Source organism: Aspergillus ambiguus, assembly GCF_047715705.1.
Source record: "Aspergillus ambiguus strain CBS 117.58 unplaced genomic scaffold BDV59scaffold_8, whole genome shotgun sequence".
NCBI classification, from domain to species: domain Eukaryota; kingdom Fungi; phylum Ascomycota; class Eurotiomycetes; order Eurotiales; family Aspergillaceae; genus Aspergillus; species Aspergillus ambiguus.
Genome location: NW_027395521.1, coordinates 134,207 through 155,980, shown reverse-complemented (window position 1 = coordinate 155,980; position 21,774 = coordinate 134,207). Strand labels below are relative to the sequence as shown.

The 21,774-nt window shown below is 50.2% G+C and overlaps 8 protein-coding genes across 8 annotated transcripts; 3 read left to right on the top strand and 5 right to left on the bottom strand.

Annotated features, from left to right (window-relative positions):
* Nucleotides 1-221: 221 nt before the first annotated feature.
* Nucleotides 222-2,920, bottom strand: aguA (alpha-glucuronidase; the record flags this gene model as incomplete). Its single annotated transcript, XM_073695899.1, has 1 exon — nucleotides 222-2,920. Exon 1 carries the CDS (start codon nucleotides 2,745-2,747, stop codon nucleotides 222-224), a length of 2,526 nt encoding a protein of 841 aa, XP_073549768.1. The 5' UTR covers nucleotides 2,748-2,920.
* Nucleotides 2,921-3,381: 461 nt separating this feature from the next.
* On the top strand, nucleotides 3,382-6,106 carry BDV59DRAFT_158963 (transcription factor domain-containing protein). The gene is made up of 7 exons (XM_073687495.1): nucleotides 3,382-3,458; nucleotides 3,507-3,530; nucleotides 3,586-3,701; nucleotides 3,752-4,131; nucleotides 4,286-4,581; nucleotides 4,634-5,304; nucleotides 5,355-6,106. The coding sequence occupies exons 1-7, from the start codon at nucleotides 3,408-3,410 to the stop codon at nucleotides 5,782-5,784; spliced, it is 1,968 nt and encodes a 655-aa protein (XP_073549767.1). The 5' UTR covers nucleotides 3,382-3,407; the 3' UTR covers nucleotides 5,785-6,106.
* Nucleotides 5,869-7,525, bottom strand: erg4A (c-24(28) sterol reductase; the record flags this gene model as incomplete). Its single annotated transcript, XM_073695898.1, has 4 exons — nucleotides 6,586-7,525; nucleotides 6,204-6,535; nucleotides 5,939-6,156; nucleotides 5,869-5,880 (listed from the first exon to the last, which is right to left on the bottom strand). The coding sequence occupies exons 1-4, from the start codon at nucleotides 7,410-7,412 to the stop codon at nucleotides 5,869-5,871; spliced, it is 1,389 nt and encodes a 462-aa protein (XP_073549766.1). The 5' UTR covers nucleotides 7,413-7,525.
* Nucleotides 7,526-7,928: 403 nt separating this feature from the next.
* Nucleotides 7,929-10,035, bottom strand: BDV59DRAFT_191995 (Alpha/Beta hydrolase protein; the record flags this gene model as incomplete). Its single annotated transcript, XM_073691982.1, has 3 exons — nucleotides 7,929-8,810; nucleotides 8,876-8,901; nucleotides 9,141-10,035. The coding sequence occupies 3 exons, from the start codon at nucleotides 10,033-10,035 to the stop codon at nucleotides 7,929-7,931; spliced, it is 1,803 nt and encodes a 600-aa protein (XP_073549765.1).
* Nucleotides 10,036-10,512: 477 nt separating this feature from the next.
* Nucleotides 10,513-11,783, top strand: BDV59DRAFT_200260 (uncharacterized protein; the record flags this gene model as incomplete). The annotated part of the gene is made up of 6 exons (XM_073693538.1): nucleotides 10,513-10,694; nucleotides 10,744-10,855; nucleotides 10,912-10,954; nucleotides 11,003-11,107; nucleotides 11,161-11,550; nucleotides 11,608-11,783. The coding sequence occupies 6 exons, from the start codon at nucleotides 10,513-10,515 to the stop codon at nucleotides 11,781-11,783; spliced, it is 1,008 nt and encodes a 335-aa protein (XP_073549764.1).
* Nucleotides 11,784-11,865: 82 nt separating this feature from the next.
* BDV59DRAFT_211868 (flavin-containing monooxygenase) lies at nucleotides 11,866-13,470 on the bottom strand (the record flags this gene model as incomplete). The annotated part of the gene is made up of 1 exon (XM_073695897.1): nucleotides 11,866-13,470. One exon carries the CDS (start codon nucleotides 13,468-13,470, stop codon nucleotides 11,866-11,868), a length of 1,605 nt encoding a protein of 534 aa, XP_073549763.1.
* Nucleotides 13,471-14,076: 606 nt separating this feature from the next.
* Nucleotides 14,077-16,949, bottom strand: BDV59DRAFT_211866 (Zn(II)2Cys6 transcription factor). Its single transcript, XM_073695896.1, has 4 exons — nucleotides 15,275-16,949; nucleotides 15,071-15,107; nucleotides 14,910-15,040; nucleotides 14,077-14,533 (listed from the first exon to the last, which is right to left on the bottom strand). Exons 1-4 carry the CDS (start codon nucleotides 16,939-16,941, stop codon nucleotides 14,158-14,160), a joined length of 2,211 nt encoding a protein of 736 aa, XP_073549762.1. The 5' UTR covers nucleotides 16,942-16,949; the 3' UTR covers nucleotides 14,077-14,157.
* Nucleotides 16,950-20,210: 3,261 nt separating this feature from the next.
* On the top strand, nucleotides 20,211-21,520 carry BDV59DRAFT_200256 (uncharacterized protein; the record flags this gene model as incomplete). Its single annotated transcript, XM_073693537.1, has 5 exons — nucleotides 20,211-20,356; nucleotides 20,413-20,436; nucleotides 20,484-20,527; nucleotides 20,587-21,127; nucleotides 21,181-21,520. 5 exons carry the CDS (start codon nucleotides 20,211-20,213, stop codon nucleotides 21,518-21,520), a joined length of 1,095 nt encoding a protein of 364 aa, XP_073549761.1.
* Between the last annotated feature and the right edge of the window lie 254 nt (nucleotides 21,521-21,774).

Below are 21,774 nucleotides of genomic sequence, written 5' to 3'. Positions count from 1 at the left end.
GCGGGGGTTGGACCCAGCAGTCTGGCCTGGTACATGGATTGGTGCGGATATAATGTTGGGCCAGATGCAAATGTAGCGGCCATACAGGGGGGGCTGCCTCTACGGAGTATATCGAAACCTAGATACAGTACATAATGTCTAGCGCCCGCAGGTGGACTACAGGTCTCCTGCTATATATTATAGGGGTTTTAACTACTGATAAGGTCTGTCTATCTTATTATTCAATCAACGACACCTGCCGGCAGGAACACTACATAATCCAATGGTGCAGGTTCAACACCATCTGGAACACCCACTATCTTCAGCCGATCGCCCCTGTGCACCTTTATTCCCGGAAATGTAATGCGGATGGCAGAATGACCGTCCAGATAGATGGATGGCGTATGGCCGAGGATGTCCTCGCTGTTCCCTTCCCATCGCCCAACAATCTTGTCGTTTAGATACAAGCTCCACTTGGACTGTCCACCATACATGTCGAAATAATTCACGCCCACATTGTACGTTCCTGATGGAAATTTAAGGGTTGTCGACGCAGTTCCAATGGTGGTATTGGTGGATGTGACAATGGAAGTGTAATTTGACGCAGTCTCGAAGGGGCTGACGGCATATGGTCGGTATCCTTCAAGATGCATGGACTCGGCTTCGACACGCCAGGGGTGATGACCAACCCGGGCATTCTCGTCTGGAATCCCCGAAAGATTCCAGTAGAAGTTGTTGATGGAATCGCGCCACACAATGGAATGTCCGGCCTGATACACCAGGCGTGTCCGCATTGCCTCATATCGCTCTGTGTCGAGCAGACCTCGAAGGCTCTCCCACTGTGGCACGAATTTTTGGACGGCCTCCGCCCCAGCATAGTGAGCGTCATAGAAGTGCTGGATTACTGACTTTCCAGAATCAAGACGGTGTGTGTAAGGCACATGATGGAACCACAAAAGCAGGTCGTCCGGTGTTTTCTCGATATCTTCGTATACTGCAGCAATTTCTGCCGGATACTGGCCTGCATTCCCAGTCCCGTTCATAACTGTGCGATCCATCCCGATCGTGTAGTGATCGGCACGCGTCCATTGGCCCCATCCGTTGTTATCCTGGGAGGCAGGGTTGGGTCCATAGTGCGTGTAGAGGATGTCAGTTAGTGTCTGCACTCCGAGGTTCCCTGTGTAATTCTCGTAAGCTGGCCAAGAGGTCATCGACATGTCAGTAATTGTGTCCAACACATGCTGGTCCCGCCCAAAGGTAAGGCGAATCCAATCTTGGAGGATCTCTACCGAGTCTGCGGTTGGACTCCAGGCGAGGCGACCGTAGGCGTAGAGATTCGACATGGACAGATGGCTGCCTAACCAGGTGTTATTGGTCCCGACGTTCACCACTGCAGCCCAGCCTCCTAATGGGCGATCGAATCGCTCACCAGAGATAATGTCTCGAACCACGGAGGGGCTATGGTCGACTCGCAGGTCAAAATCTAGGATACTTTTCCAGAGAGGTGGCAGATACAGTAGATGGCATTGTTGTCCCAGATACTCCTGAGTGACCTGTAGCTCAATGGCAGTGTTTGTGTGATAAAGGTTGGCGAACAAAGGCGAGACTGGCTCTCGCACTTGGAAGTCAATGGGCCCATACTTGATCTGCACAATCACATTGTCCTCAAACTCGCCATCTAGGTGTTTGAAGAAGTTCACCTGTGCGTTTGCCCGATCATCGGTCCAAACAGATTCATTGAGCTGGTTGTAGACAAAGGCTCGGAACATCATCACTCCCCCATGGGGCTTGAGAGCATGAGCGAATACATTGGCGCCGTCAGCCAGGGATCGATTGTAAGTTTCGGGACCAGGCTGACCCTCTGAACTGGCCTTGACCAGATAACCCGCCATATCCGGGATACGCTCGTAAAGACTATCGGTGATGTTTCCCCACCAGGCAATGACGGATGGGTTGAGGGGGTCATAAGTGTCCAGACCACCAAGGGCCTTGGGAGAGGCGAAATTCAAGGAAATGCCGATGCGAATACCGTAAGGTCGGAATACGTTTGCGATGCGTGCCAGACCATCCATATTCTCCGCAGTCAGCAGCGTGGCGTTCGCGTTCACATTGTTCACAATGATACCATTGATCCGGATCGACGCGAGGAGCCGAGCATACTCCTTTGCTCGCGTCAGGTCGGAGACAATCCCACCGTTTGCAAAGAAGATAGATGATCCGGCATAACCACGTTCAATGCTGCCATCCATGTTGTCCCACTGGTTTACCCAGCGGACTGGTGCATGTGGGCTGGTGGAGTAGTCGACGGAGGAGAAATTTCCTTGAGCAAGCATCGACAGATACTCAAAGGCGCCATAGAGAGCACCCCGTTCGCTTTGTCCTAGTATCTGGACGGCGTTGCCCTGCGTGCGCAGCCAAAAACCGTCGATATCGAGAGCAGGGATGGTCGAGCTGTTGCGACAGATTTGGCGGTAATCCTCTACGGTTCCAATCAGAATGGTTGAAGGACGGCTGCACTCATCATCCTCTGTGATGGTGAGACGCTTTCCTGTGATCGCATGGACGCCTGTTTGGAGTTCCTCTGTGGCAGTTCCCAATGGGCTTCCCTGCGTGCTGTTCAACGCCACAACTCGCGACGGTAATGCCCGATAACAGTGTTGATTACAGCCAACGCTAGCGTAGCGTAGCCAGCCATTAAGGCCATTCTCAGCGACTGCAATATTGGTCCAGAGCCACCAAAGGAGTACCAGATGTGATCGAAGCTCCATGGCGTGCGGAATTAACGGTACGCCCTAAGGTTCTCAGTTGGAGGGTCGGATGCCGAGCAATTATACACCGGAGAGCCATGCAAATTTATCCCCCGCATTCAACCACATTGGGATAGAATGAAGAATTCATGCTAAAATGCATTCAGGCTATAATGCCTCCTGCAGCTTAGATGCGGGGTTCCGGACAAAGTGTGGGGGATCGTTCCTGTTTGTATTGAGAAATAGCTCAACACCAGCAGAATCGTTCCCCTGTCCATAAAGTAGGTATGTATAGGAATCCCAAATCGGATTCTCCGTGGCACGCATCTATGAGGCCAGCCCAGCGTCCTTCGCTGTCTGTTACAGCAAAGGGTGATAGAAGGCAGCACGTGCGGGGAAGGAGATAGTACTAAACAGTCCATCCCTGTAATCAAAATCTTCCGGACAGTGGAGACATATATCGAACCCGAGCAATAACAGCCCGAGTCGCAATGGAGTTTAGAATGCTGAACTGTTAATGCGCATCACGAAAGCAATAAATCGAGCACCACGCTAGTCCGGTTTAGGTGCAGGGTGACTCAGCCACGCTAACCTTTTCCAGCCGAATTGTTCCTCGGGCAAACCATTCCGAAGACAATGTTCTCCTTTGCTTTGGCTTCGGCCTGACCTGATGATGATATAATGCCCCAAGAGTTATCTGCGAATACGCGTAACTCTTTTCGCGTTCGCGCAGTATGTCTATCATTTGCTGTTTGACTATCTTTACTGATCATACCCTAGTGCGATAACTGTCGACTGCGCAAGGTATGAAGCTTGATACACCGGGCCGGTGTGGATGGTCTTCCATTGACGACGACAGATCAAATGCGACAAGTCTATCCCATGCTCCAGCTGTACGGCACTCGGGATCCGGTGTAAATTGGCTGGAGTGTCCTCGCCTATCCATGATCCCTCTGGGAATCGACCAATCCCGCAGTAAGAGTTCAAACTGATGGGTTCATGGCAATGGCTTATTCTTTACATAGCGATAAAAAACTTGACTCCCTGCAAGATCAGTTGAATACCATCCAACAGACCTTGGATCAATTGACAAGAGGACAGTCATCGACCGATATTGCTCCTGTTGTTGCACGGCCCATTACAGCTCCCCAGACGGGGCCTACCTTCGAGGGACAATCATCGTTCCATCATCAGAGCTTACTAGCCAAAGATGCAGTCTTCACCGCAGTTGGTAGTGCGCAGAATAGCCAGCTCAGTGACAATGTGTCTGCTGCTTTATCATCCCTTAAGGACAGGCTGGATCGCCACCAGGAGCCCCATGGCCACATCCCACCGGAGCCATCACTCCCTAAGGAACATCTATTACCGGTTGATCTTGTCGTCTCCATAGTACGAAGAGTAAAAGGTATGTTATCTTCTGCCGAAGTTCTTGATGCACCTGACTGCCCGTTAAGACCAATGCCTTCGTGACGAGAGAGGCGTTCTATACCCGAGCACAGTTGATCTACCATCTGTCATATGTTGTGCCTACCGCGACTAATGCCAATTGATATCTATAGCGCAACCTCCATTCTTCCTGGTCAGTCAGACGTGGAGAGATTATGAGCAGCTTGAATCCCTTTGCCAATCCGTGTACTTTCCCCTCCAGCCAGTCGCCGCTGGGTCATTGCCTTTACTATACGGATTATTATATTACATTATCCGTGACTACATACACGATAAACCTGCCGAACTCGCACATTACGATCTACCATCGAGTGCGGCTTTTTGTGAACGGCAGTTTACCTCGTCGCTTCGAAGTTATGAGATGATGGTCAACCCGACCCTTCAAAAAATCCAAACATTATTAATCGGCGTAAGTCTGTGCCTTTCCAAACGGCCATCGACCCGACAGCTGAGTGTCCCAGGTAATCAAAGCTCAAGAGGAGTCTGATCTGCAAACCTGTTGGACATATCTATCCTTAGCATTTAATATGTGCCAATCAATGGGACTCCACAGGTCTTACACACTGACTAGCGACAATTCATCGGTTGCGGAGTCAAAGAGACATGCTTTCTGGTCACTTTATACCATCGACAAAAATGTGTCCCTAAACATGGGGCTGGCATCTCACTTTCCCGATAACGACATTGACGCAGATCTCATTACGCCCTCAAATGATCCGAAACATCGCCCATGGGACATGATGAGCCTGGTCATTGTGGAATTTGCCGGCATCCAGGGCCGTGTATATGACGAACTGTACTCCGTCGCTGCATCAAAGGCACCCGACGAACAGCGATGGGCTGCAATCGATAAGCTCTCCTCCGACATGATCGCTGTTCGCAATAAGCTATTAGGTATCGACGTCAGCCAAGGACTCTATTCGGAATCTTTGCACGGGATCGCTGCCTGTGCTGACTTTATCACCTACTCTGTTCTCACTGTTATTTACCGAGCTCAAACTCGCCCTCGCGATGCTACAGCGATCTCTTCGCAATGTTACGAAACCGCAACGCTAGCATTGCACAGCCATTTGAAATGTTTCTCGTATTTCCGCGACCGCCAAGCCCACAAACAGACCGAATATGTCAATTCGTGCGTACACGATTCACCTTCCTACCAACGTCACTGACACAGATCTCCAGGATTCTGCTATATCCATCCTTTGCACCGTTTGTGATTGTTTTCATTCACGCCATTGCCAGTTCCAGCTCGAGTGACTTAACCCTGTTACAAGATACAGTTAGGTCCCTCGACTTGGTGAAGGGCCTTTCCCGTGGTTCTATGCATCTTTACAGCATATGCGAAGCATTTGCCAAAACCGCGCAAGTCCTTGTTGGCACGCAGCAAACCCTGACTGGGCTTGAGGAACATCAAGATGGTTCGCTCATAATGCCGCCTTCTTTTGATGGTTCCACGAACATTGCGCTACCGGACGTCTTCTGGCCGGAAGATATGTTTGATTCCAGTATGAGTCAGGAGGATATATCTCTTTTCTTGAACGACTTTATCGGGTCAAATAGGCCTGTCATGGATATTTTAAACTCGAGTTACATGAACGAACCCCCACCCTGAGTGGAGTTGACGGACAGCAGCGATGTTAATGGTCTATTGGCAATTCTGAATGATTACACCCCTTCCTGACGACCACATCCCAACTCAAATTACATACTTTGCCTTGCAGTTAGCTTTTATGTTTATGGATTATGGAAAGATAGCCTGAACTCACCGGGATGAATAGATACGGGACACGTCGTTCATACTCCGCCCACGCTTCTCCGTATCTCTCGCGGCATCTCTTGATATCCCTTCGTGCCCGGTGGATGATCATTATCGAGAAGAATACGGGATAAAACCAAGGGAACGGTGATTGGAAACCGGTGACGAGCCCCCAGCAAATAGCGAAAAACAAATCGCAAGTGTAGTGAACCTTGCGGGCCATTCCATCTGCGATTGTTAGTCAGGGAACATCTTCTAGCAATTAGGAGACCTACACCAGCCATCACACAATATAGAGTCTCCAGCCTTCGTGCGGATGATCTTTGGGTCCTTAACAAACTTCCACGGCAACTGAGGGAAGGATTTACGGTCGACAGAAACACCTCTTTCTTGGGCCCTGAAGAAGTTTTTCTGGCTGTTGCATGTATCCCATACCCAGTACACAAAGAGATAAGCAACTGCTAATGCTCCGAGTACGGTGGAGTTCCACTTGTATGTGGATGGGTTGTGAGATGCAAGATACAAGGTGCAGTGGCAGTAACTCATAGGGACTCCAGCGAGATTCCAGAATATTAACATGAATCCCCATTTCTCATAGTACATGTCCCTACTTTACATTAGCTGATATTAACAACCCTGTCTCTGGCTAATACATACCAACTGGTAATGATGAGCTCCTCTCCTTTTGCGCATGCATTAGCGTAGAGAAAATGAGCCATCAGCAGGAAGGCAACTTCTCCAGACACGTATCCAAGTTCTTCCCATTGCCTTAACGCTGTTCCCAATGTCAAGAGGAACAGAATGTACCATGGGATGCGCACTTCAAAAAACATCTTCATGTCGAGCCACCGGAATAGGCGGGGGTTAAGCTCCGCGCCCATGAAAAAGTCATAGACGTGGGATCCAGTCATGCGGTGTTGAGCTCCGCGCATAAGGGCGGAAAGATAGGCGAAAGCAGAGACCAAGAACCCGGAACAGATAGCCACGGACATCAACGGACCGAACTCGGTTACAAGAGTATCAAGTCGAAAGATGCCTGAGAAGTGCAGGATAAGTGACACGGCGATTGTCATGTACCACGAGGAGACTGCAGAGCAGTAGTAATCTAGTTGCTTTCCGTTGAGATGGGGTAATCTCTTTCCTTTGCCGTACACCCCAGGCAAATAGAGGTATCCCGCTCCCTCCAAGACGAGGAATGTCCAGTATATGGTCCACGCTCTCCAGTGCGGGAAAGCAAAGTGGTATGCGAGGTCAAAGAGATGGAGGATGAAACCCACCACGCTCTCGTCTGGGCCCGGCGTCGGAAACTGGCCTTCATAGAACCGAGCGCCTATGTACATGTAGTACATCAGCAGCGGGAATCCCACCATCGCAGCAGTCACACCCAGGGGTCCTCCAAACTCCATGACTGTATCCTCATCAGAAGCGCCTGGCTTTTCATTCAAGGTCGTATCCTTCCCGTTAGGGCCACGTTGTCGAGACATCTTTTTGTTGCTTTATTGCTGATCCACCTTCAGCCCCAGATTGCCAATGAAACTCACTCTTCCCAGAGTGTCACACTGGATACTGTACGTGACTGAGGGTGTTTAACTATGCCTTGATATCAAGCGAAATGTCTGCTTATGACGACAAATGTACAACTTCATCCCAAATGATCCTAGTCTGGATGCCACGGATGCCGCGGTCTCCGCGGTCTCCATGGGCTCCTCGCTGCCCACGATATCCGCGGGTCCACATCCTTTTCTGTGGATCCTCGCTGTTGCTTACTCTCTTCGATGTGGAACTATCCGCTTAGATGATAGCGACAGAGTGTGTTAGGAGTTACACATTACGAGACTCTCAGGGAACAGGGTCTCAATAGCTAGTGTTCGAAGGTACTATTTTTAACCACACCGCTCCATAAGTGCCAAATAGCGCTGAATATGATAGAATACGAAGTAGGGGCATATGATCTCAAAAACAGATAGAATCACGGACGAGAATTATATCTATTGTTTTGGCTAGAACCGATTCTCAGGCAGTATCAAGCGCCCAGCCAATTCCCAGTAGGCTCCCTCAACCTCACTAATCGTACTTCCTTGCACCCAGAATCCCTTCCCATTCGCATTCTCCCGGGCAGCAGCCGCGGCAGAAATAATGGCCCAGGCAACATCAGCAGCAGAGCTCTTAAGCGTATGCGGTTGTGTTGTAGCGGCGATTCCTTCCACCATTGAAGTGAGCGTCAACCAAGGAGCAACCCACGAGACCGCCATATTGGATCGTGCAACCTCATCCATCATGGCGGTGCTCCGTACTAAGCCTAGCACTGCGTGTTTGCTGGCAGTGTATAGCGCCTGTGACGGCACTGGTACGTAGGACGCAGCTGATCCAACGACAACAACTCGTCCCCCAATCTTCTTCATGTAGTGAACTGCAAGCTTCAAGCCAAATATGACAGAGTTGACGTTGACATCAAGCACTTGTGTAGCAGGGCGTTTCAGTGATGACGAGTCTCCATCGTTCTGTTCATCTGCCAAGTAATTATAGTAAACTTGCGTGTTCATCGTCTCGCGTTCTTCAACTTTCTCGGTCGCTAGCAGAGAAATTTCCGGGTTGATGGCTGCATTGCAAACCAGAAGGCCGATCGGACCGACCGTCCTGGTAACCCATTCGAAAAGAGCAACTTGTTGATCCCAGTCGCTCACGTCGCAAGTCTTGTATGTAGCCTGTGATCCAATCTCTTCACACGCCTTCTGAAGAGTATCCTCGTATAGATCGACTAGGACAACTTTGGTACCATGTTGTGCCAGTATGGACGCCGTCGCATATCCAATTCCTCTCGCGGCTCCAGTGACGATAGCTACCTTGTTGCTCATAGTAGAGGTGAGCTCCTCAGGGGAAGGCTTAGTGATGGTGGCCATATTTGGCATAAACAGGGTTTAGAAGAGTAGACAGAAGTGATGGGGACAAAGGGAACAATGTCCGGGGAAAGGCCTTTTAAGTAGCATCTACAGCGTACATCCTACTCAGTGCTTGCGGCCCACAATTCCCCACTGATGCTGGTTCATTTGCGCCCTCGCACAGGCACGGGTTAGCAGTATTGTTTCGTAAGCCGTACCGGCATCTAGTTTATTTAATATGCATCTCGGAATAGCAATGATTGGGCCTTGAATTCGCATGTTAAAAACTCATAATAGCACGCAGTCTGTTCTCCATTGCTCGTCGTGTGGCACCACTCATGGGCGCTATTGCTTCGAACGCGTGAGGCAATCCGGGATAAATATGCAACTCAGTGGGAATATTCGCCGCCAAAAAGCGTTGGGCATATTGAATCCCCTCATGTACAAACATATCCAGTTGTGGCACATCCAGATACAACGGCGGCAATCCTTCCACGCTCTCCACACGAGCGGGCGCTGCATATGGAGAGACGCGCTCAGTGCCATATACGTCTTTACCCAAATATGCCGTCCAGGCTGTGATGTTGTCATCTGAGTCCCAGAACGCAAGTTTCCCAGCGTGGTTCAGCACAGTGCGGTCGTCAAGGGCCGGATAAACCAGAATCTGCTTGGCTAATGGCGGATGAAGACCTCGGTCTCGTGCAAGAATGGCTAACCCAGCTGCAAGACCGCCACCAGCACTTTCACCACAGACTGCAATGCGACTTACGTCGATAGACAGCTCATCCGCATGGGCATGGATCCATGTCAGCGCTGCCCATGCATCGTCTATAGCCGCGGGGTATGGGTGTTCCGGGGCAAGTCGGTATTCAACTGACAATATCTGAACGCCAGAAGCCATCACCATATATGCATGAGTCATTTCATATTGAGCGTCGCCTAGAGCTATATAACCACCCCCGTGAATGTGTAGCACGGCGGGACCCTTGGTGGTGCCTTGTCCCTTGCGATAATGGTAGACTGAAAGCGTGTGCTCTTTGCCAGTAGGAACATGATGAACGGTTTTTGCTATTCCATCGGGTAGTGGGGCAGGTTCCTGAAGGAAAAAAGATTCCAAAGTTGCTCTTCTGCTGTCTGTGTCATGGACTGGCGGCCTTTGGTACTGTTGTAGCCGGTTCAAAGCAGATGCCCCCGCTTCAACCAGTTCGGGGTCGTACTGAAGGCTCATATCAGAGAAAAGCAAGCCTTTTTTTGTATCAAGGTGCTGAGGACGGAACATGCGTCTTCCTTATACCTGGAACATCATTGATGCATAGGCTGCACTGCGTACTTATACCTATACGTCCCTAACGGCTCACTCAGCCTGAGGAAACTGAGAGCAATCAGCTCTCCTCCCCTCCCCCCTCCGGCGCGCGCTAAAGGCTTACCCCACCTCTTCGGCACGGGATAGTTGGCATCCGATCCTTTTTCAACAGCCAAGTGCTAATAATGAGATGAAATGCGACTGATTAGTTGGCCGTGAGCTCGGTTAGTAGTCCTAGAATGGTGGAGGCCCCGCAGCCAAGAAGATTAGGAAGGTCACCGAGAGCACACTAGGGAGTACTCATTTGTTTCGGCGGAGACAAGCTGCATCTCTGGGAGTTAAATGAGGGGCCCAAGATGCTCCTAAACAGTTCTCTGCCACGGAATCAGTATCAGCGAACAGATGGCTAGCTTACCCAACTTTGACGACCTTCCACCAGTTCCTGGAATGCCCCAAGGATGTGCATGGGGGATCTTCGACAAGGATGGCAAAAAGGATGTATATGGTACACTGAACCTGTTGACGCCTGAGGTAGTGCGAGAGGCTGCCTCTGAGGTCCGTCATGGAGTATCGGTCTCTCTTAAGTAAGGCCACCCACGAACGTGCTTGGCCGGTTAGGTTGACGTCTTACAGCTGGCCCATTGGGAGTGTGAAATACCCCGGGTTCTTTAGGAAAAGCCTTGACCGACAGGTGATGAAGTTAGAAGACCCGCAAACAGGGAAGATATTTGCCTTCGACGACGAGGTATAGCACAGCACAAAAAAATGAATAATAGCAACGTCTTACATGCGCATGTGTAGGTACATTTCAATACCCAGGCTAGCAGCCAGTGGGACAGTTTATGTAGGTACCATATGTGGCCCCTGATAACTTTGATAATAATTCTAATAGGCCATGTCCAACATCTACCAACAGAGTCGACTTACAACGGCTTCAAAGCCACGGTTGACAGCCTCCAGAGCCCACAGGAGCCCAACAAACTACCTACACTGGATCGTAAGTCAAGGCCCTTCGAAGATGTCAGTAAAGATTTCTAACAGTATGTACAGGTTGGCATGAGCGCGGCTGTATCGCCGGAAGAGGAGTCTTAATCGACTTCAAGGCTTACGCAGAGGCTAACGGGATTCAATTTTCTCCATTCTCCGGTTTCCGGGTTGGTCCGGGCGAGATAGAAGCCGTCGCTGCTTACCAGGGGATAACTTTCCAGCATGGTGACATTTTGGTAATCCGGTTCGGTTTCACTGAAGCATTTGGTGCCATGACGGCCGATGAACAAGCCAGCGCCTTGGGGTCCAATGCAGTTTGTGGGGTAGAAGGCTCGGTAGAGATGGCCAGGTGGTTGTGGAACCGGCATTTTGCTGCCATTGCATGCGATAACATGGCGGTGGAGGCTATCCCGCCCATAATCAACGGCGAGGAGAGGACCCCGTTTGAACTTGGTTTGTGAACATCATATCCGGTTTTTCCCTAAGATATTAAACTAACCCCTGCCCTAGTTCTGCACCCATGGTGCTTGAGTCTGATGGGCATGCCGCTGGGAGAGCTGTGGGATCTAAAAGCACTGGCAGAAGAGTGCAAGAAAGCCCAGAAGTATAGCTTTTTCCTGACCTCTTCACCCCTAAATGTACCCGGGGGAGTTGGCAGTCCGCCTAATGCTATAGCCATTCTGTAATTCCTGATCTGCTCCTAGTTTTAGTAAGACGCGAGGTAAATTTTGCATTGGTCTTGACATGATTCACGTGCATCTTCCTATTCTAAATTGTATGAAATCCCTTCCACTTATGCAGCGCCTCATTACAGCTAGCCCACCACCGCTGCATGCCTCCCAAGTAAATCAATGGTTCCCGTCTCTTTCCCGGAATGTTGGCGCCCATGTACCATGAGTCCGTCTGAGGGTACAGAGTATGCTCACTGGCCGTACGAACTTCTTCCCTCCAGTGATCGGTCGCCTCCGCTGTAGGCTCAACTGTAGACAGGCCTTCTTTGCGCATCTTGGAGATCACTTCACATATCCAGTCCACTTCCATTTCGATAAATGGCGGACCATTTGCCAAAGAAGTCGGAGCCTGTGGGCCATAGACCAGGAACAGGTTGGGAGCGTCCGGGATCATCAATCCCAGGTATGTCGCGATGCCCGTCTCCCATTTCTTCCGCAAAGGAACGCCTCTCTTATCTTTGATTCCCAAGTCCTGCAGACTTCCTGTTACTGCATCATATCCTGTAGCAAAGATGACTATATCCAGGTCTTGGTGGTTGCCATCCGCGCATTCCGTCCCCTTTGTAGTAAATTGCGCAATCGGGGCTTTCTTCAAGTCGTGCAGGACAACATTGGGACGATCTATCATCTCGTAGTAATCTTGCTCCAGACTCGGTCGCTTGGTTCCAATCCAATGTGCCTGTTTCAAGGGCGCCACCAGATCCATCTTTGTCCGGTCAGTCATCCTCTTTCGCACCTGCTGGGCCCAGTAGTCATAGAAGATGGAGTTTGCTTTCTCATCCAGGAGGAAATCGTAGTAGTTCGACAGCAGGAAGCTATACCCTCCCCGCTTCCATAACTCATCGAACAGAGCTAACCTTTCCTTGGGTGTGGCAGTGTGAACAGACTGCGGCCTGGTATTGTGCGGGAACCCGCTGTTGGATTTGTAGCACTTTTCGAAGATGGCGTCATAGTAACCCTTCAACATCTCTGACTCATCTTCTGGGACAGATCGTTGTTTCATAGGAATAGCGAAGCAAGGAGTGCGGATATATACATGAAGCTGACAGTCTTTTTTTGCCAACTCCTGCACGATTTGAAGCCCCGAAGCCCCATTCCCCACTATTCCCACTTTCTTCCCAGTGACGTCCAAATGGTCTGGATACGCAGCGGAGTGCACCAGCTGACCTTTGTAGTTGCCCAATCCAGGGTATTCCGGATAATATTTCTTGTGTGACGAGCCCGTGGCAGCAATGAGGTATTTGCAAGTAGCCCGGACTCCCTGCTCAGTCAATACAGTCCAACGCTGAGTGTCGGTTTCATATTGACATTCCGACACAACAGTATGGAAGAGAGTGTCCTTGCTGAGCTCGAGTACACGATCGACATGTTCAAAATAGCGTCGAAGTTCTTCGTCACCGGGAAATCGTTGGCTCCAGTTCCAGTCCTTCCACACAGCGGAGATGTTGAACTGGTAATTGGGCATCTCTGTATCGACGCGCGCACCGGGGTATCTATTCCAATACCAGACGCCACCGAATGCATCACCGGCCTCGAGCAGCTTTGTTGTAAGGCCTAGTTGACGTAGGCGATAGAGAGCATTGCAGCCTCCAAACCCACCACCTATGACAATTGCATCAACGTGGAAATCTTGAAATGTCATTGTGATGGAGAAACGATAGTTTATCTGAGAAAAGTCTTGTGATTAACAAACGAATGTCACGAGATTTTTCGTCCTAGGACATGCCGCCTTTTATATCCTCTCATTCTGACAGGCTAACCACTTTCATGCCATTCATGACACCTTATATCAACCAGATGAACTTGGAATTCAATCGCAAACACGTAGAACGAGGATACACCCAAAGCAGCAGTCAACAACGAGTCCCCACTTTCGGCATTCGTTGAGATCGACGAGTGACGCCCCACGGCGTCGTCCTTGGCAGCCCAATGTTACCGGGGACTCCGGAGAAATACAAGCAAAGATAGGGGCTTTCGCACGGTAGGAATTAAAGGGGGATGGTCCGTGAGGGTAGGCCCCTGATGATAGGTTATAATTGCAGACTTCGGCTGGAATACTATTTCTCGGATCCTCATCCTCTCCGCATCCGAGGAATTTCTCAACCAAAGCCCCGCTTTCCACCCCTCAGCAGACATTTGAGCAAGCTTATATTCAAATTGTAAATAATCCAAGCGAGAGTTGAACCATTGGGCAAGCGAAAAAAAAAATCAAGTTGATCACATCATGGCGTGTCAAGTAACCGGAACGGCCTTCATTACTGGTGGTGGATCAGGTAAATGATTTGCATGTTGCAGATAGCTGCATAATGGAAGGGCTAACAAATTCATACTAGGAATTGGCAAGGGAACAGCCTTCGTACTGGCCAAGAATGGCGTCACCTCCCTCGCTCTTCTTGACGTCCAGGTCGCTCAGTTGGAATCGACGCGCACTGAGCTGCTCGAGCAGTTCCCCTCTGTTGTTGTCGAGATTATCCAGGTTGATGTAACGAAAGAAGAAGCCATTGACGCTGCGGTCCAGAAAACTGCTGAGCAATTTGGTCGCATAGATATTGCTGTGCACGCTGCTGGTATCAGTGGAACACCGACTTTCACTCATGAACACGGTCTGGCCGAGTGGCAGAAGGTCATCGACATCAATCAGACCGGTGTCTGGCTTTCTCAGCGCGCCGTGATCCGCCAAATGATGAAGCAAGAGTGAGCGTGAACTACTTCGAAGACTAGGTGGATACCAACTGACCATCTGGGATAGATCTCGCGGTCACCGTGTCGGAAAGGGAGTCATTGTCAATATATCGTCAATGTTTGGAGTTTCTGCTCCTCCCGCGGCGTTCGGCATTGCTCCGTATACAGCAGCCAAGCATGGTAAGGAGACATGAAGCTATCAAATGACTTTCTTATGCTAACAGATCGGTCTGCAGCGGTTGTTGCTATCACCAAGCTGGTGCGTATCAGGATCTTGATCGATGCTTGCAAGCGTGCCAAACTGACCAATTCAGGACGCTAAAACATACGCCAAGGAAGGAATCCGCATTAACGCCATCTGTCCAGGGTCAGTACAATAACACCTAACCATAATTTCACCGCTGATGTAGTCCAGATGGGTGGACACCCCTCTCATCCGAAAGGGCATCGAATCCGGTGCCATGGACCCTGTGTTCAAGAATACCCCGATCAGCCGTCCAGCTACTGTCGAAGAAATCGCCGATTCCATTCTATTCATGGTCTCGCCCATGAGCAGCTACATGTGTGGCACGGCCTTGGTGGTGGACGGGGGCTTCACTGCGTAAACCTCATTAATTCATTCCAGCACACACCGTAAGTCGTAATGTACATATGAGACATTCAGAGCGTAAATTAAATTTGCTCACACAAGCATAATATCAAGATTTTTCTCTCGGGCGATGTCCTCCCATTGGATGTCGAAATCCGGGCCTGCGGCCTGTCGCCGCTGCCATAATATCTGTACAAGATCGAATAGCACCTGGATATTTGTGATGCCGTGGCGACGTTTAACATTAAACAAAGACAAAGTACGAGCCTGTAAATCTGGTCGTTCGCACTCGGCAGCGACTATGAAACTAGCCCAGTTGTAAGCACACCCGCCACTCTGGTGAGTGAGAGCCTCAACAGCTTCCAGATCCTGCACGGCTTTTTCCACCAGGTCTTGAACTTCAGACAGTGGAGCCCGTCTCATAGTACGTCTGAAATAGATCACAGTGGAGTAGTAAAATGAGTTCAGTGCGTGCTGAATCACCTTCGACTCAGTTGTCTCGGACACGGGGGCGCTAGGGAACTTCAGATACAATTGCAGTTCGAGAAGGTCCAAGTCATTAGCAGTCACATCCTCTATTGAGTCTCTGAGTTCTGAAATGTGGGCTAAAAAATGCACTAAGGATGAAGTCACACCGTGCGACCGCTCAAGGTAGTACCTGCAGTCCGAGGGTGCACTGAGCAGAGAACTCAGCTGTCTCGACATGCGAAGATTGCAAAGGGACGAGAGGGAGAGGTAGCTCTGCAATAGACGCGTGGTTGTATTATTTTGAGTCCATCCCCCTTTAACAGCATCTTCGAGGAGTCCCAAGCCGCCAGCGACATGAGTCCGCCATCGTCCTCGGCGGCCGGACATGGCCTCGGCAGTAATACAGGATAGCACCGCGGTCAGGATTGTCTCATCCAGGCGGCGGCCTGGATGTAAGGTCTCTCGTAGATGACGCAGGGCCTGTTGGTCGTGGCCTACGGCAAGCGACTGGAATCGAGATTCACCACCCAAATGGAATAAGCTAAAGGCAGACGCAGCGCAGATGGCGTGGAACACGGCCCGGTGCATGTTTGCGAATTTCGGGGATGCATTCAGGCCCTCCAAAGCCAGGGGCATGAATACAGTACGGCAGGGGTTGTCCGCAGTATCAATGAGCAGCATGTTGCCGCTCAGAAAGACAACCCAGTGGTGGATCAGCTCAATCTCTGGAACCGGGATAGGGGTCGGGTTGGGCATCCGCGGAATTGATAGAAAGGGGCTTTTCCATTCTGGTCGCCCCAAATTCAGTGTGTTCATGGGTGATCGGTCGAGTACTTCAACGCGGGGCAAAGATGAATCTGCCGGTGGGGACGGTACAACCTCAAAGAAAGGGGATGCTGTTGATGGTGAAGACTCTGGCACCGTTGACAGGGTCTCTTTGTTCGATACCGATTCCTGTGATGACTTACTTTCTTCACCACAGCTATCACTCTGCAATTCTAGATTGCCTGACGAGCCCTCGCTTAGTTCGTTATGTGCCAACTCCCTGGACGGCGATATAGCAAAGACGGAGAATGGCCCTCGCTGGAGGCTGCCCGTGGAACTGGAATAGTGATCAAGATCAGCAAGGAATGCCGTAACAATATCCGAAGAAAGCTCCGGGTAAGCCCTAATAGTAGAACGTAGTTGTCGGCGCTGTTGCGCCATATTCGCTTCTGTATTTGTCCATCCCAAGCGGACGCCGTACCCTTGGCACAGTCGACCACTGCGGCGACAGCGCAGGCAGTCTGGGCGCTGCTCATCGCATTTCACATGGCGTTTGCGACAGGTCCAGCAACCAGTGAATGTTTTTGTACGCGGTTTGCTCGCGGGCATGATGTTTTCCCGGTAGTAGCGGATTTTTTTTTTGCGATGAAGGTAGGAAATCCAGCGAGATACATTAGGCGGGAGGAACCGGGGTTTCTCCACCACACACTGCGGACGGTCAGATATTCCTGCAATGCGCTCTATATGGAATTCCTTTTGTAGAGACTCAGTGAGTTCTCCGCTATTCCCTTCTGCATGGCTATTTCTGGTTAAATATCAATCTATCCGGTTGGGTTACTGTGCAGGTGTTCAACTACCTCGGCTGGCGGAGAGGTCCGATGTTCTCTACCTGGTATATATATATCCTCGAGCACATACAATCCCGCGATATGTGTTATGGGTTCTTGAGGCCCGAACATGTACGCAGCAGCCTTTTGTCCTGCACATACTGTACTCTTTGGAGTGATTATTATCAACCTGGTAAATATCTCAAGTGCTGCCCTTCTCCTAATGTGCCCGAATGGGAACAAATCGGCCATATAAAGTTATCTGATCATCGGTTTAAAACGGATTGAGATGGCTTTCTCAAGAGAAAATATTACAGCACTTCAGTGCCGTAAGGCATCAGCTGGACACGAATTTACGGAGTACATGCGCTCTCCAATTTTCCCATCAGTTAGACAGCGAGAACTCAAGGGATGTCAACACACAGCTATACATCCTGAAATTGAAGAGGTACTCATTAGGACACCGACTTCATATTCCTTGTGCCTGGCGTGGTTGCACGAGCTTGTAATAGTGTACTCCGCATAGCCCCCAAGAACACGATAATCACTCCGTCTATTCATTCCTTTGTGGAGGTCCTCAACACAACCGAATCAATACCGCTTACGGAGTATGGAGTAGAACAGTGACGATTGCGCACCGATGCGGCGTAGTAATATCTATCCAAATTCGATCTGCATCGGGGAATGAAGAAGCCGACGGACGGACTCCTGCTGATCTCACAGGAAAAGCGTCTAGCGTCTTGCTGGTGCGTGCGCTATTATCAGATTCTAACCAGGACGGTCACTTTCAGAGATCTGGTTGGTTCCTGAAGTGCTGATGCGGATACTTGGAGCCATCATCGATTGTTGTTTAGCGACGAGCTTCAGCAAAGTGACTAAGTGGATTATGGAGAGCTGGTACTGGACGTAACAAGACAATTTCTTAATTTTGAGCATCACCGGCAGGACCTTCCAAAATGATCACCCCGAGATGACCGTTGAGATAATGGTAATCATCTCACGATAGCATGGCTCGGGAGTAGGATGTTGAGTTTTCATCATTTCTAGGCGCTGATGGCTACAACTCTAGACCGCGGAGGTGCGGAGTACGAAAACATACTGCGTACTCCGTACACAGGGCCGCAGACTTGTGTCAGATTTGGTAAAGATTCAGACAGAATACCAACCGAAGAAAAAAAATATAAAAAATAAGTAAAAAGCCGGCAATTCTCCTACTTACTATAGCGTACTGCGCATGGAGTACGCAGTAGAACGAATCTCAATTGAGAGAGCCGACACCACATACTGGGTACACGGAGGAGGCCGGGGTTACATTAACCCACCCCTTTTATGGTGTAGCTGCGTACTCCATCGATCTTCTGACAGTGGTGACGCGCGGAACTACGGATCAATAATATCTACCGTCGACCTGGCAGCTGGAGCCCATTAGAGTATTGGGCCCAATGAGACCCTGACGGGTGGAGAGAGACCTAACGAAGTGGAGGCGGAATACTTTCCGGCGGGTCCCGAAAGGCATTGGCCCTCACGATGATACGTTCCAGAAGGATGATTATCCACTGTCGATCAGAAGGAGGCGGAGAGGGGTGGCTGTCCTTGGACATGAATTGAAAGGATTGATAGGATGTTGGTGATTGTGATAGACCCAAAAACCGTTGGATTGCCACCTCCCCTCGTGAGATATACCATATGATCATGCTTATCACATACTATTCTGTGTGATATTCAGATTCCAGATGGGTCGACCTCGGAGTAATAAACAAAACCGAAGTGAGAGCCATCGAAAAGCCAGCCTGGTGGGTACAACAATTCAATCGGATCCACCTTTGAGAGCGAAGCGAAAGGTTATCAACTTTTGGTGGCACTAAGCTTGCCGAGAGAACGCCATTCGATTGTTAGTGAATCCTTCGGCAATAGTACTTGTTCTTCGAGTGCGCGGCGAACGCATATGTACGCATTTCCGAGCAAGAACCATGCCCCTTTTTTTTATTATTCTTTTGAGACGGCACGGTGATCATGTTCTTCATCGGCTGCTCCGCCTGCTCCTCTTCCGCTGAAGATTGGCCCCAAGGATTTGTGCGGACGAGCGGGAAGAACGGGTGGCGGGATGGGATAGTATACTCCGTACGTAGTACATCGATCGAGCTCGTGCTGGAAGGGTAGACTGAGGAGTACGTACTCCTTTTGTTTTCAGGACTGAATCAGGTCTGCTTGTCAATCACATGCCCGTACTGCGTAAAAGGCAATTCCCCAGGCGATTACATTATGTCAGATTAATCATCATTAGTGGCATTCCAGACGGACGGCAGAAATCTGCCACACTCGTCAGGAGAGTTCCCCACCCGGCCCTAAATTGATGGGAGCCTTGACAGCCCGGTTTTGCCAATGAGGTTTCGTGTGCGACTGAAACACCCGCTTGAGATGTCTGGGTGTGAATCTTTGCACCTATCATGCTCTATCTATCCAACCCTTCTCTGTCCACTCTCCCCAGTTTCATTTCCCTTCCACCCCGTTGGCTCTACGGATGGCTTGCCTTCTTTACAGAGGAGACCTTGGGATAGTACGGCGTACAGAGTAGTAGATACTATGTTGGAACATGATGGGTCTTTAAAGTTTTCCCTTCACCACCCTAGCGGGTCCAGTCTGGTCTTGGGCTCATTTCGCGGACGGCTTCCCTTCCCCTCCCTTCCCAATGGCCCGAACCAAGGATCATTAGTAGGGCCTCGTCTCATGCAGGGTGAGACGATCACCACACCAAGCCCGCGGACTGGAATGCGATGTTTGACTGGAGCAGGAAGGGAACGACGGGGCCAACGGTTACGGAGGACCACCAGGAGGCAGGGGCTCACGCATCCACTCCACAGATCACCCTAGTACTCCGGACAGACAAATAGTACTAACAATAAGAAATATCGAAGTCGATCCATTCCCGCTTTTTTATGTATATATCTCTTTTCCGTCTGCTTTCTGGGGACTTGGCCCTTGGGCTGCATTCGTCCTTCCCTTCATCGCTGTCTTTTCTTCGAACCATCATGCTGCGTTGATCCCCTCACTATGACCGTCCAGAATCCCAAAGATGTGTTGAATACCGTCAACCTCGTCACTCAATGCCTTTGTATACCCATTTGCACCATTTTCGTTGCCTTGCGGTTTGGCATCCGTGGGTGGTATAAGCAGTTTATTGTCGTGGAAGATTGTATGTATGACCTTGCTTCCTACGTCGTACGAGGAAATAAGGCTAATCTAGATGAAACAGCGTCATGTCTCGCCGCATGGGCAAGTAACTCTGGATCCATGTGCCTGCTCGTCTTCCAGACTAACGTGTAGTCAACAGGCGTTGTTCATGGGCTATTGTGCCATTAGCATTATCGGTACGACTTGGTCTGCTACCCTGCTTGCCGGACTTTGCACTGATTCCGATGCTTTCTAGTTGGTAAATATGGCGGAGGATATCACATCCACGATGTCTCCCCCAGCGATCAAGTTCTCTTCCGCAAATTCTGCTACATCGCCACCGTTCTTTACTGCCCCATGGCGCTTCTCACCAAGGTTGCCCTGCTGTCTATCCTGACTCGGATCTTCGCGCCGTACAAGTCCAAGGTCATCTTCATCTACGTGTTCCTCGGCTGTCTCTGCATATACTACACCATCGCCGAGATCGTGAAGATCCGCATGTGTGATCCGGTGCCGGCATACTGGACCATGGCGCCTGGGGCGTCGTGTCTCGACCAACGGGCGGCGTTGATCGCTGACTCGGTGATAAGTGTGGTCAGCGATCTGATCATTCTGATCCTGCCACTGCCGTTGACCTGGTCCCTGCAGATGTCGCGGAACAAAAAGCTACGGGTGGCAGGTATGTTGTCCGCGGGAGGAATGGCCACGGCGTTCAGTTTGTACCGTCTGGTGCTGGTCTTGCGTGATGGCTCTACTCCCGATCAGACAATCATGTTCACCTGCGTTATTTTGTCAGGGTATGCTTCTCCATTCGTCTCCCATCCGAGACTCATTCTAACCCGGCTTTCAGAAATGCGGAAGGAGGCGTCGGTCTGATTTGCGCCTGTCTGCCAACGCTCAACATCATCATTCGCAAGGTCCGCACCAAGGCCTACAGCTCGAACAAGTATTACCAGCAGGACTCCTCGGTGCACCTGAGCAAGATGAAGGGAGCCAGTCACAAGGGCTTCTCGGCGACCGGCAGTAAGGTGGACCGCGAGAACGAGTTTGGCAACGACCAAAGCCATCTCATCTCGTATGCCGGCGCGGTGGATGTGGCTTCGACCAACGATGGCATTGGCATCCACAAGACGGTGGATGTGTCACAGACAGTGGAGATGCTGGATGACCCCCGACACCCGCGATATTGATTTTTAGCGATCGATTTACGTACATAATGGGATATATAGAAAGGTGGGGATTGACTGCGGTGGTGAATTCATGTCGTTCTTTTCTTAATTTCTTTTGCTTCATCGATATATCCATTTTATACCATTACGCGCTGATCTTCCTACCCTACCTCGGTCTACCTCGGTCGCCGGTTCGATGTTATGTATCTAAAAGCTTGGTGTTGCTTGCTCAGCTGGAATGAGCATGAAATGGACTGATTTGACATATCATCTGC